Genomic DNA, 13262 nt, shown 5'->3' with positions numbered 1-13262 from the left:
CATAAGCATATACGGTCTTTGTATGCTTACGTTGTAAATGAGTCGAATATTTTTTCTCTTATGTCTGGAATGATATGAAACTCGTTGATTTAAGAGTGGTTCAGTTTTATATGATCTAATTATATTAAGAGATTAACCAAAAATATTATAAAAGTGTTACTGGTTAGGTTTAACTAATCTATGTTGATTAAGATTTGGTTTAATTTAAGTTGGTAAGTTGCATTGTATAGGAGGCATGATATATTCTAGCAACAACTATGAAAGAGTCCAAAATTTAAATGAGAATTTCAAATAGTAGGTAATCCCTAAATTAATAGATTAGATATTTCTAGGTCAAATAGACAATGTATTTTGAGTTAAAAGAAAAGGAAGAAAATCTTATTTAATTTTGGTATATTCTTTACCTTTATTCGCATGTATTTTTTTATTTTCTAAAAATTACTTCTTTATACTTTTATCTTTGAGTTTATTGTTTTTTTTGTCGGCGTTTTTTTAAATTATTTATGGATAAAACAAGGCAAGATAACATCGTCAAAAATTAAATAGAGAACCAAAAATCAAGTTTCGAAACCCACAAAAAAACCACCACGTGTAAGGCTCATACAAGAGGTAGTAACGTAAATAACATACGCAAGAGCATAGTGGATTGAAAAAACAAACTCTCCCTATCTCTCTCCCGTCTTTAACCACCTCTCATACTCTGCTTTTTATAAGCCGCTTCTCCTCTGCTTCAATCACCACCATATACACATAACCACACCAAACATCGATTTTTATTCATTTCTTTTTTCTCCCCAGAAATTCATTTTCAACAGCGTTTTCAGACAGAACATAAACGAGTTTGACGGTTATCTAGGGTTTAAAAGATGGAATTGTCGTTGAAAAGAGGCACCGGAGGCTTTCTCCTCTACCTTCTCGTGGGTTTCTCCGTCGCCGTATTCTCCGTTTCTTACGTCGGAGACACAAACCCTAATCCTGATCATCATCATCTCTCTTCCTCCTCCTCCTCTCCGCTCTCCGTCACCGATAAAGTCTGGCCGGTAAAACAAAGTTTCATCCTCTATCTGAATATTCGTTGGGATTATTTAATTTTGAAATGACGTCATAGAATCATAACAGCTAACCTCTTTTGAATAAACTGATACGTGTTTTATTACAATAACGGGACGTGTTCTGTTTTTTCTTTTTCTTACGTACGGTACACTCAAAAAAAAAGCATGGAAGAATTTAATAGAGATTTGACTTTTGTGGAAAAGTAGGATTTGAAGTTTAGCTGGAGGCTCGTGGTGGCTACTCTCATAGGGTTTCTAGGATCTGCGTGTGGGACCGTTGGTGGCGTTGGAGGCGGTGGAATATTCGTTCCTATGCTCACTCTCATTCTAGGGTTCGACACAAAATCTGCAGCCGCAATCTCAAAATGTAAGTACTTGTTAATGATATGTTTTACATTTAGTTATTAATAGGTTTTAATGTTGATGTTGTTTGTTTGTGTTTTGTGTGAGAAAGGTATGATAATGGGAGCATCAGCGTCATCAGTTTGGTACAATGTGAGAGTACGTCACCCGACGAAAGAAGTACCGATCTTGGACTATGATCTTGCTCTCCTCTTTCAACCAATGCTTCTTCTGGGAATCACTGTTGGTGTTTCTCTAAGCGTTGTTTTCCCTTACTGGCTCATCACTGTCCTCATCATCATCCTCTTCGTTGGTACCTCCTCGAGATCTTTTTTCAAAGGGATTGAGATGTGGAAGGAGGAGACTTTGTTGAAGGTATTAGGCTCCCGTTTCCACCAAGTAATATTGTTATTGTTGTTTCTGTGAGGTGGGTGGATCATTGAATGTTTTTTCTTGTGGTTACAGAATGAATTGGAGAAACAGCACCATGGTTCCTCTGTTAATTCCAGGGGAGAACGTAAGTAAAGCCTATTCATGTTTCTGATGAGTTAGGGTTTGTCTCATTCTCTCTTTTTTGTTGATTATGTGCACAGTTTTAATCGACACTCAGTATGAGCCGCTTTATCCAAGAGAAGAGAAGTCAGAACTGGTAAGTAAGCAGGGGAGTTGTTGATATTAGCTACTTGTTGGATCTTCAAGACTCTGCATAAAGATTTCAAGAACTTACCAGGTTTCTTTGTTTTGCTTTCAGGAAATAATAAGGTCTAACCTCAATTGGAAACGGCTTCTGCTTTTGGGAACTGTGTGGTCAGCTTTCTTGCTCATCCAAGTTATCAAGGCAAGTCATCTTCTTCTTCTTCTTCTTCTAGCTTTTTGGTTTTCAAATTTTGAATGGTGATGAGTTCTTGATTAGTCTAACTCTCTCTGGTTTATATACAGAATGAAATCACAGTTTGCAGCACAATATATTGGGTGCTTTTCATCTTACAGGTAACATATATGTTTCTTTTGTAAAACCAGTGGTTGTTAGACCTTTATCCTCACGAATCTATCTGATCTCTAATTTTTGAAACATTTTTTTTTGGTTTTGTAGTTCCCAGTTGCTTTGGGGGTGTATGGATTTGAAGCGGTGAGATTGTATAGAGAGAACCAGAAGAGGCTAAGAAGTGGAAACACTGAATCAATCTGTGAGGCTACTATAGAGTGGACTCCTCTGAGTCTTATCTTCTGTGCTCTATGTGGACTTGTTGGAGGCGTTGTAGGTGGTCTCCTTGGATCCGGTGGTGGGTTTGTTCTCGGTCCATTGCTTCTTGAGATTGGTGTCATCCCACAGGTAACAGAACACACACACTCACACTAATTAATATCAGTACATGATTTTTAAATTGGAACCAACCATCTTGTTTCATTGATCTCTCAGGTTGCTAGCGCGACAGCTACGTTTGTGATGATGTTTTCTTCTTCCTTATCCGTAGTTGAGTTCTATCTCCTCAATAGATTCCCAATCCCATACGGTAAGATCTCTTTTTAAAATTACACATGAGGAAAACGTTTAAAGTAAGCAAAAAAAAACACAAAAGGAAACTGATGGGTCTCTTGTTTCATTTTCAGCAATGTACTTGATGTCGGTATCGATTCTTGCCGGTTTCTGGGGACAGTTCTTCATTAGAAAGCTCGTGGCAATCCTCAGAAGAGCTTCCATCATCGTCTTTGTCCTATCAGGAGTCATTTGCGCCAGTGCTCTCACAATGGGAGTGATTGGTATAGAGAATAGCATTAAGATGATACATAACCATGAGTTCATGGGATTCTTAGGGTTCTGCAGCAGTCAATGAATCTTTCTCCATTTTGCTTGAAGAATATTTTGAACACAAATCTTTTCCTTTTGATTTATTGGATAATTTCGGTTGTCCTACATTATCATTGTTATAAGTTATAAAATTAGACTGTATTCTTGAGTTGGGGTTACTTGTGAGCCAAGTCGTTTTGTGATCTCTGTTCTTGGCCAATACATCAGTTGGCCATCTTTAGAAATAAAGGTTGTATCAAACTTGAGTTCTTTTTCCTAAGTGTTAGCCTTTTCTTTTGCTACCTAAGGTTGTATAATTGCATATTTGGATGCTTGCCAGAAAGACAAAAAAAGGGTCTCAAGTCTCGCATGTGATATGAAAGTAGAACAAGAAAACAGAACATGATTTGGTAGTTTCCTAAATGGAGAAGGCAATAGATTTGGACTTTGTTTAAGGTTGTTGACACTTGACATTTGGCATCATCTTCAGACAGTTGACTGAGAAAAGGACATTTTAAGACAAATCTCATTCTAACCACATAACTTATGTGTGATTCCAAACGTTTTGGCTGAAGAGATCTTTGCACTTTGTATATCCAGCGTACAGCCACAATAATTGTTGTGGTTCAAACATTTTTTTTTGCCAACCACTACATGATTAGAGAGATTTTGCAGTAGATTGATTTATACTCTCCTGGTCCAAACACCCACATGGATTAGTCTATTCTGTTTGATCTTTGTTTTTTCCCCCGAATTTAGGTATACTTTTTGTGATCTTGCTAGCTAGTAGTTCGCGGTTAAACGTCAATTTCGAAAACAATAAAATAAGTGAAATTGAGATACCAGCCTTGATAAGAATTGATTCTATAGACACATGATACAATGCCAACTTGTTCAAAACATAATAAATCAGTTAAAAACTTATTAAAATAGACATTTTATTATACTTTGGTTAATTGATAAAAACGTTTGAATACAAGCGTTGGATAAGTTTTGTTGTTATCTTATCTAATATAGATCCTATATATCTGGTTAGCTCCTATAGTTTACTTTGGTTATTGCATTTGGTTTAGTCTCGCTTGCATACAACAACACTGTACAATTGAGAGGCCAGCAAATGTCCTTTAATGGGCTTGAACGTACAAAAAAATCTGACAAAATGGGCTAAAATATAATAGGGTCAAATAGGCCCATTACAGAAAGCTAGGGTTCAGACAAACTCATCAGCCTTAAATACAAATCTGTTTATCTAAAGATTAGATTTTTTTTAGGGCTTCCATTGTAAAACAACTTTCAGCGCGGCGACGGCGGAGCCATGGTTCTCAAGTAAATCACTCTAAATCTCTCTGTTATGTTTCTTCGTGTTGCTCAGCTCAAAGGTCTTGCATTATTGTTTGATTCTTATTGTTTATTGTTATGTCAAAATGGTCTGCAAGTTGAGATTTTTCTGTATCTGACATTAGGTTAGTGTTCGGTAATAACTAGACATTGTAAATGATCTTGTTTGATCCAATTTGATTTCATGACATAGTATTACTTGGAACATTTCCAAAAATGAGGGAGCTTTATATGTGTTCTGTTCTAAACTCTTTGATAATGTTTTTTTTTGGACGTCTTAGGACTGAGCTTTGCCGATTCAGTGGACACAAGATTTACCCAGGCAGGGGTATCAGATTCATCAGATCTGACTCTCAGGTAAATTTACTTACTTCCGTTTTTTTTTTTGCAATAAAATTAATTTGTGTGCTCCATGCATGACTCTGTTGTAAACTGATTGTTATCTTCATGATTCATCTCTCAGGTGTTTTTGTTCATTAACTCAAAATGCAAGCACTATTTTCATAATAAGCTGAAGCCTTCCAAGCTTGCATGGACCACCATGTACCGTAAACAACACAAGAAGGTTTAACCAAACTCACTTGCTTGATTCTTTTGTTAGATCTGTGAAAGTGGTGTTAGTAACTTTGTATCTTCTGGTCTCTTTCAGGACGCTGCTCAAGAGGCTGTGAAGAAGAGGAGACGTGCAACCAAGAAGCCTTACTCTAGGTCAATCGTTGGTGCTACTTTGGAGGTCATTCAGAAGAAGCGTGCAGAGAAGCCTGAAGTTCGTGATGCAGCCAGAGAAGCTGCCTTGCGGTTAGCTTTCTTTGTCAAAAGACTTTTTTTTAAACTGTAACAATCTAAAGATTTGACTTAAAAAGGAGTTTTTTTGATGATTGCTGCAGTGACATTAAGGAGAGAATCAAGAAGACCAAGGACGAGAAGAAGGCAAAGAAGGCCGAGTTTGCTTCCAAGCAACAAAAAATCAAGGGCAATATCCCCAAGGCTTCAGCCGCACCAAAGGCTGCTAAGTTGGGTGGTGGTGGTGGCAGACGTTGAATAGATTAGCCAGCCCTCTTATTCATCTCTCTGCACGCACTTATCTTAAATTTTTTCCATTTTTGTTTTTTGTCCACCAGTTTTTGAAGCTTTGCACCATATTGACATATTGTGTACTCAAAAGAGATTTTTATGGATTATGAAATTTATTTATGTTTGGTTATCACATTTGTATTTGAATTTTAACTATCTGGAAGTTGGAGTACAGACTTTCAGAGTCTCTCCTTTTCTTTCCTTCCTCTATGCTTTCATCCTTGTGTTTAGTGTTTGGCTCCAAAGGCTTGTTTGTTCCTGCGCTTTGTTTCCTAATCATGTATCCCAATTCTGCATCTTTCTAAATTTAATGGAAGTTTCAGTGTGAAAAAAAAAAAGAGTGAGAGAACTTGAATCTATGAAATTGCTGATTAGTTCATGACTTTAATGTTCTCCAATAGCAATGTCTTGTGTGTTAACACAGAACACTATTTTCTTGAAAAGCAACTTTAAACTAAATCCCCAAAACATAAACAGAACCTGACATTCTTTCAAAACTAAAAAAAAAAAGGACACGTTTAACATCTACTTGAGTTGGAACTGAGTTGATAACGCCTCGTTTCAAGCTGTTTCCCACGTTTGCTGCGAACCATTCTCTCTTATCAGCGACCTCAGCTGTATAACCTGTTTAAACAAGTTAACATAAGTCATGTGTAAATGCCACTTTGATATAATGAGATAAACTATATAATACGTACCTCTTCTTGTAGCAACTTCTTTTCTCGGCAGACAACATCAAACTCTTGCCTTAGTGATTCATAGAGATGCTCGAGTTGTTTGTTCTTCCACCTGGCTTTTCTGTTCTGGAACCAAACCGCAATCTGTCTTGGCTGCAGCCCGAGTTCTTTGGACAGCTTCATCTTCCTGTCCGGGTCCAGTTTCATCTCTTCTTGGAAACTTATCTCTAGTAACTTCAGCTGCTCGCTAGTCATCTTCTTCTTCTTGGTCTCATAACCATTGACGGTGTTGCTTGCTTCTCCATAACTGCTCTCAACCATTGCTGGAGGAGCCGCATAATAATGTTCATGAAGCGGACCTCCTTGTGTCTCCACCATTGTACCTGAAGAAAAGAAACAATTGTTTTCTTGGATTTGATTCCTGTGTGGACCATAGTTTGCTATATGGTTACTTATGATAGTGATAACTATTGCACATTGAGATAATGAATAAGCACCAAGCACACATTAGTTTCTTTACCTGAAACATTGTTAAAGCTATGGAAAGGATAGATGAAGTTGGAAGAAGAATCGCCATTGATGAAGGGGCTGCTCCAACATTCCATATTGTCTATTTATGCATACAACAATTGGTTCACAGAGTACGTTTTAGCGGAGCAAATAAATGAATTACTTTGGGTTTGATCTGGAGCTTGGAATATAGCTTGTGTATATTTATGCTCATGTTACTACATATATTTGCATAATATATAGTGTTGAAAAAGCCTAGGTCTTCTGATTTTAACCTTGTGTAATTAATTGAGTCACTGTTGAGTGTTGAGTAAAGAGAAAGATCAAATGTGTGTAATGAATGGTTTCTCACTAACTTTCTCCATTGAACCGGTAGCAAAGGATCCAGCTAATGGCAGTAAGTAAATGTTAGGAAACAAAAGTGTGGTTAGTGTAGATGACAGAACGATACAAAAAATATTAAAAAACAGTTGGATGATGGTGATTTTGATAAGAGTATTATAGTTATCAATATTTGATTGACATTTCGGGTGACTGAAATAGTTTACTGAATAAATTTTAGAGAGATTTTTATTTGTCAATGAGAATTTAAATTTCTTAAATGAAAAATTGGATTTTCTTACCGTCTACAAACCAATGCAATATTTATATGTTTCAATAATGATTTACATGAGTACATGTTGATAGAATTTTCACATGATATCTGTCACAAAAGATGCTAAAATGTGTTACTTTGCTTTTACCAAAAAAAAAATGTGTTACTTTGCATGCATGTCTCCTCACCAAAACATGAGAAAAATATGCCAATTAAATCTTCTTCTGCGGATTATAAAATGATAATTTAAGGGGTGTTTTGGACCGACGACTTAAATTAAGTTAAAGCTCTATCAATCAAGTTAAAAGTCTATATTTATAATATTCAATTTTGATGACAGTTATAAACATGTAAATGTGTGGATTACGAAAAATAAATAACTAACACTCGTTTTTCATATACGTATCATCATGGTAAATCGCATGGAAAAAGTGAGTATTCATAATTTTTTAAACAAGTAATTGATGATCAATAATTCATGTGAATATATTGTCGACAAAATAGTTAATGTGGATATTAGTATATATGAAATAAAATAAAATAAAAGAAGTGAGAAAAGGAACAGTTTCATATATAGGGAAAATAAAAGAAGAGAGAATGGTCCAGATTCTACTTTTGTACACATGTCTATCACTTTCTCTACCTTAATCAATCTCTTTTTTTTTTGTCACGAACCTTAATCAATCTCTAATCTGACATATACCAATTCAAACTCCTACTCTCAATCAATATACATAGCTTCCCAGTTTCATCTCGTTATATGTATTTGTATAAGTGACCCCCTATGGTCTTTTATTTAACACTGTGGAGCTGCAGGAGTGCTACTACTCAAAACAGAAAGATCAGAGCTGAGAAAGGTCCAATTCTTACACTGACAGACTTTTGGAGCACAGTGAACTAGGTGGTGAAAATAGTATCATCACATCGATCTACGAGTTTTGTTTTGTTTTTTTTTTTTGATCGAAAAAGAAAATACGAGTTTTGTTTTTAAATGTTGAAATGTATTGATCCGGTGTTAAAAGTAAGGACTGATCGCAACATGTTTTTATTTTCAATGTCTTTATCAAACTAATTAATCTTGGTGAGCATCTGGAACGTTGTCGAGCTATGCCAGCTTGAAAAACTCAAGTTGTTTATTGGTGTAAATGGCCCTTTGATAAAAACTTATTTCAACATATGATCGTGAAATTGTTAAAAAGGGTTTTGGATAGGAAAATTTGAACATGCAAAGTTATTCAGTAATTGATAAAAACGGTTTGGATAGTCATATTACTCATAAATCATCACGAAATCTCGTTATTCTCAAATCTAGAGGAAATAGTAGATGGCATTTTCAAACTAGCTCTTTCTCTATTTCTCGCATTCCTATAGATACATCATGTATCATACATGTATAGCTTCTCGGAACCTATACGGTCTTATCTTCCCAACCTGTTTCAGTATTATGGTGGGAGCTCTTGATATTTAACAAAAGCGTTTTACCGGAACAGACAATTAATTTCAGCAGTTAAGCGGTCATAGATGGTGACAGAGTAGATCCATTCCAAACTCGTAGGTTTGTGCTTGAATCGCAAAAGCCCTAAACCAACAATACTTTGTACCACTATATTAGCACTGATCATGTTTGTTATGAGGTTACATGGTTGGGCCAAGCTAGAAATTACATCACTAATCATGTTTGTACAAAACAAGTCATACAATAATAACATTACTTGTCTACTCGACTTGACATAACTTACGTATTTAATCATGTATGTATAGATTAAATTATACAATATTTGAGAATGAATCTGGATAGAGACACAATTACCACACTTACACTTACCACTAACACTAAATAGCATTGTCAAACCTGAAAACTTAACTATTTTTTGTTAATTCGGACATCTAGATTTGAGTAAATTAGAATGTAAACACATGAAACTATCATGTCATTCCAACAGCGAGTTCCATATGGATTTGGGGTGTCGGGAGGCTTACAAAACAAATGTAGATTCATGGTAAAACCAACTGAATTTTGTAATTAAAAAGTTTTTTTTTAAAGAAACTATTGGATGAGTTTCAAAAAAAAAAAAAAACTATTGGATTCAATGCGTTGCAGTTCCATTGGGATTGGAGTACTTGGTCACGATCCAATTAATTGAGAGCTTGAAAAGGTAAAAAATAGAGTGAGTAAATGGTAAAAACCATATTGATAAATGTAAACGTAGTCCATCTAGCTATATAGAACTAAAGCTCAAAAAAAGAGAGAGAGTAATGCGTGTGTGTGTCTCTGTGACATAGGTGAAGATTTTAGTATAAAGCAGAACACTGAACAGTGAACACATTTCATTTCTTTATAGCTTCACTTTCTCTGCTAGTTACACCAACAAAACTCTTATGTTCGTTAAAAACCAAAACCAACGGTCAATGGTTTTTTTTTTTTTTTCTGTTTAAAAAAAACCATTGAGACTGCCAATGGTTTTTGAAATAGATATATACTTGCTAAATAGAAGAGAACATGGTGAAATCTCTTAAGTTTTTTTTACATGTACTTGAGACTGCCAAGTGCTGAAGACATAGCCTGACTTTCCTTCCTTTCGCCATTATTACTTTTTGGTAATTTAAGTCGAAGTTGTCATTGTCTCCAATATCCATGGTGAAAATTAAAACTAGCATTCAATAGGATAATGGACCTTCGAGTAACAACTAATACTAATGGTCCCTTTCAGAGAAAAGAAATGGTCCTTACCATTGAACAAGGCTCTGTTTCTTTCAGGTTAGATTAGTCAAAGCCAATCTATTTCAGTTTTCAAGCTTCTCACAACTTGTAGTAGTAGTATTGTATCCACTTTTTTTTCTTTGATCAAAGTATTGTATCCACGTATATTTTGGATCTCTTTAGTTGTGTCCTTTCAACATCATGTTATGTAGGACAAGCGGAGTGTTGAATAATGATTTATTTTTTCACATCACTTTCCTGTATTAGAAACAACTTGAATCTTGAACCAAACGGAGTATGAAGTAAAAACAACAAACTCGATCAAATTCACAGTTGGCTATGTACTATAACGTAACTCAAGAACCATCACAAGATGACAAACAGTTTACACCTTCCAAGTATATCGTATAAGCGAAAGTGATGATGTATATCTCCTTTTCTCACCATCCCGTCTACTATAAATCACCAAATCTGCTGTAAGCAGCTACAACATGGAACCTGTCAAAGCCAAGAATAATAAGAAAACAGAATCGAAACTTTGATATACGGTAAAAGCAGACACACGTTCTTTATATTTTCAAATTTAAAACATTACCCTAGCCATCAATCAAAACCTAAAAGCTGAGAGAGCCCCACTAATTAAACTATTAAACTCATGCAACTTTTTTTTTTTTGGTAAAAAACTCATGCAACCTTTTCAAGAATTTTTCTCAAACAGCATTCCCCAAAGATTCAAGAATGTGGCAAAACTGAGAATCAAGAACCAACAGTTGATGAAATAATCACAAATCTTGACATGTACTACCTTTGATAAAATCTTGAAACCTAGTAATAGCTATAAAATTCCGAACTTTAGGAAAACTCTTACTTTGGTTGGTCTGTACTGTGACGCTTGAGAGTCATAGCGTTTAAGAGAAAGTGTGTACGTGTACGAGTTGATAAAACTAAAAACCATTAGCACGCCCGGTGGGACTCGAACCCACAATCGTTTGATTAGAAGTCAAACGCCTTATCCATTAGGCCACGGGCGCTTTTGTTATGGGGTCCTAGATTTGCGATCTTATTATAGCAAGATGCAAAACAATACTGTGTGGTTTGGTTATATTTTCAGTGTTAATCTTTTTTTTTTAAAAAAGAAAGGTACCATTTCTGAATAAAACTTGAATGTTTTTTACAGACCCACAAAGATGGAAGATATGAAATTGAAAAATTACAGTATTTAACCAGAAAAATGACAACAGATGAGAAGCTTGCGATTTTTGTGGAAAAGTTTTTTAGCCTTGAACTCTGTCGAACCAGATGGAGAGGTAAGTCTCTTGTTGAAGTGAGTGGTCTCTGCATTGTTGAGACTTTTTAGTATTAAATCTTATCTTTCAAACTTTCAACACAATGGTTTCTTTATAATCTAATGGAGATAATAAAACTGATTTTCGCTAAAACTTTCATCACAATGTTAATTAATCCTTCAAATTTCATCATCAAATTGATATCAGAATATCATCAACCCTTATTAGACTTGAAACGATACATTTGAGAGAATTAAATAATTGATGTAAAAAAACAGAATGTATCAACTTTCTTATTAGAAATGTGTTCGATACTAAATAGTAGGCTAATGAACGGAGTTCATATTAATAAAACTAAACCAGCAGAGGATCATATGCAAGATAATAATCTTTTATGACTTTGTTGTAGAAAGGCCAGTCTGGATGAGAAGAATCGATCATGGGCTGACCAAAAGAATGCTCTTTAACATAATCTTGAACATCCGATGAACTTGCAAGATCATCCAAGTAAGAACAGAACTCTCCTTCTGGATCTAACATAATCATAAACCAAAAAAAAAAATCATGGTTTAAAGATAAGAGATGGAAACGTCAAGGGTTAAAAAAACGATCACATACCAAGAAAATCATCCTTCTGGTATGTAGGATCGTAACTCACAGGGAACACACCTGTATAGTCCTGCATGCATTCACATAACGATCAATTGTAGAAAGGAGCAAAAACTAAACTAGTAGAGATGAAAAGTATATATACAGGATTAAAAAGAGCTTTATATGGTTCATCATCGATGAAGATAGTGTTTGAAGCAGAGAACCCTTTGAAGTACTTAAACACTTTAGCGAGATCCTTGAGAAACATAGGTTTATCACTGTTATGTAATGTCGTACTTCCACTGTCAGTACACTCTTCTTGGTCCTATAAAAAGAGTATATAAAAAAAATTCTTAAATATAAACACATACATACACACTTAGATATCCTAAGAGTCTTACCCACACAAAAAGAAGATTATCTTGAAGATTTTCAAGAACAATGTTCAGAACTATATCAACGTTTTTCCTATAAGACCAAAACCGTGAGGAATCATATAAAATGAAAATTAATCTGAATATTAAAAGATTGAAAACGAAGAGACTAACTCGCATGCAGAGGACCAGACCCCAACTTCGAATCTCTCGAGGACAAACTTCATAAAATCTTCCGCAAATGGCCTCTTGTACACTAATCAATACAAATCAAATTAAACCAAATATAGAATTAAATGTAAATATTGTAACAAGTTACCTAGGTTTGAGCCACAAGAAGCATCAGGAGATCGATTCTTAGGAGTTTTGCGGTTACTTTTCCGATGAACTCTATGAAGAAGTAGACCACTCAGACTTAAGACCAAGAGTTTCTTCTTCTGCTTCTCTTTCTTAGGTTCCAAACTAAGTTTATCCAGAATAGAACTCAGTTCTGTCTCCTGGTCTGCTGCTTCTGTATCACATGGGCACTCATCTTCTGGTGCAACAACGACAGACTTCTCATTCTCTTCTTCAGCCATTGTTATTCGGATTACAATCGTCAAAAATATGATGGATTTTTATAGAGTCAAAGTCATGTCAAGTTTAGATTCACGAGGTCAAATCCCATTTATTTAACTTTTTGCGGCTCTTTGGATACCGAGTTATAGATTCTTTTTATTCCAAGGGCATCCATCCAATGGTGTGTTACGTTTTAGTGTTAACTATTGTCGTGATATCTGCTTTTAAAAGTTTGTATTATCCTAAATGGGCCGTAATCTCTGGGCCTATATGCTCGCAAATTAAAATATCGAATTGCTATGTTTGAGATTATACAGAAGCTTTTACCGGCAGTTGTAATGATTAGACTAGACCCAACTTGGGCACATGAGATAC

At 35.2% G+C, this 13262-nt stretch overlaps 4 protein-coding genes and 1 non-coding gene across 5 annotated transcripts; 2 read left to right on the top strand and 3 right to left on the bottom strand.

Moving 5' to 3' along the window:
- Positions 1-664: 664 nt before the first annotated feature.
- On the top strand, positions 665-3485 carry LOC108807000 (sulfite exporter TauE/SafE family protein 4). Its single transcript, XM_018579226.2, has 10 exons — positions 665-1040; positions 1260-1419; positions 1507-1769; positions 1860-1911; positions 1988-2043; positions 2146-2232; positions 2334-2384; positions 2488-2727; positions 2815-2908; positions 3006-3485. Exons 1-10 carry the CDS (start codon positions 867-869, stop codon positions 3227-3229), a joined length of 1401 nt encoding a protein of 466 aa, XP_018434728.1. The 5' UTR covers positions 665-866; the 3' UTR covers positions 3230-3485.
- An 888-nt stretch (positions 3486-4373) lies between these two features.
- Positions 4374-5725, top strand: LOC108806865 (60S ribosomal protein L24-2). The gene is made up of 5 exons (XM_018579070.2): positions 4374-4509; positions 4803-4878; positions 4985-5086; positions 5171-5319; positions 5409-5725. Exons 1-5 carry the CDS (start codon positions 4499-4501, stop codon positions 5560-5562), a joined length of 492 nt encoding a protein of 163 aa, XP_018434572.1. The 5' UTR covers positions 4374-4498; the 3' UTR covers positions 5563-5725.
- A 147-nt stretch (positions 5726-5872) lies between these two features.
- Positions 5873-6963, bottom strand: LOC108811225 (homeobox-leucine zipper protein ATHB-22). The gene is made up of 3 exons (XM_018583269.2): positions 6793-6963; positions 6294-6655; positions 5873-6219 (listed from the first exon to the last, which is right to left on the bottom strand). Exons 1-3 carry the CDS (start codon positions 6875-6877, stop codon positions 6157-6159), a joined length of 510 nt encoding a protein of 169 aa, XP_018438771.1. The 5' UTR covers positions 6878-6963; the 3' UTR covers positions 5873-6156.
- Positions 6964-11036: 4073 nt separating this feature from the next.
- Positions 11037-11109, bottom strand: TRNAR-UCU (transfer RNA arginine (anticodon UCU)). Its single transcript has one exon. It is a non-coding gene; the product is annotated as a tRNA-Arg (tRNA).
- Positions 11110-11629: 520 nt separating this feature from the next.
- On the bottom strand, positions 11630-13062 carry LOC108810995 (uncharacterized). The gene is made up of 6 exons (XM_056988037.1): positions 12649-13062; positions 12504-12585; positions 12357-12423; positions 12119-12280; positions 11983-12043; positions 11630-11897 (listed from the first exon to the last, which is right to left on the bottom strand). Exons 1-6 carry the CDS (start codon positions 12905-12907, stop codon positions 11719-11721), a joined length of 810 nt encoding a protein of 269 aa, XP_056844017.1. The 5' UTR covers positions 12908-13062; the 3' UTR covers positions 11630-11718.
- Positions 13063-13262: the final 200 nt, after the last annotated feature.

The sequence above is a fragment of the Raphanus sativus genome, chromosome 6, assembly GCF_000801105.2.
Source record: "Raphanus sativus cultivar WK10039 chromosome 6, ASM80110v3, whole genome shotgun sequence".
Classification (NCBI taxonomy): Eukaryota; Viridiplantae; Streptophyta; class Magnoliopsida; order Brassicales; family Brassicaceae; genus Raphanus; species Raphanus sativus.
The sequence above is the reverse complement of the archived record's forward strand: the minus strand, read 5'-3'. Positions and strand labels throughout refer to the sequence as shown.

Excerpts from the sequence above, each read along its gene's own strand:
- LOC108807000 (XM_018579226.2), top strand. The coding sequence starts at position 867 with ATGGAATTGTCGTTGAAAAGAGGCACCGGAGGCTTTCTCCTCTACCTT. Across the intron at positions 2,044-2,145 it reads GAGAAGAGAAGTCAGAACTG|GAAATAATAAGGTCTAACCT; the intron begins GTAAGTAAGCAG and ends TTTTGCTTTCAG. Across the intron at positions 2,909-3,005 it reads TAGATTCCCAATCCCATACG|CAATGTACTTGATGTCGGTA; the intron begins GTAAGATCTCTT and ends TTTCATTTTCAG.
- LOC108806865 (XM_018579070.2), top strand. Across the intron at positions 4,879-4,984 it reads TCATCAGATCTGACTCTCAG|GTGTTTTTGTTCATTAACTC; the intron begins GTAAATTTACTT and ends TTCATCTCTCAG. Across the intron at positions 5,320-5,408 it reads GCCAGAGAAGCTGCCTTGCG|TGACATTAAGGAGAGAATCA; the intron begins GTTAGCTTTCTT and ends TGATTGCTGCAG.
- LOC108811225 (XM_018583269.2), bottom strand. The coding sequence starts at position 6,877 with ATGGAATGTTGGAGCAGCCCCTTCATCAATGGCGATTCTTCTTCCAAC. Across the intron at positions 6,656-6,792 it reads TAGCTTTAACAATGTTTCAG|GTACAATGGTGGAGACACAA; the intron begins GTAAAGAAACTA and ends TCTTTTCTTCAG. Across the intron at positions 6,220-6,293 it reads AGAAGTTGCTACAAGAAGAG|GTTATACAGCTGAGGTCGCT; the intron begins GTACGTATTATA and ends TTGTTTAAACAG.
- LOC108810995 (XM_056988037.1), bottom strand. The coding sequence starts at position 12,907 with ATGGCTGAAGAAGAGAATGAGAAGTCTGTCGTTGTTGCACCAGAAGAT. Across the intron at positions 12,424-12,503 it reads GTCTGGTCCTCTGCATGCGA|GAAAAACGTTGATATAGTTC; the intron begins GTTAGTCTCTTC and ends TTGGTCTTATAG. Across the intron at positions 12,281-12,356 it reads ATAATCTTCTTTTTGTGTGG|GACCAAGAAGAGTGTACTGA; the intron begins GTAAGACTCTTA and ends CTCTTTTTATAG.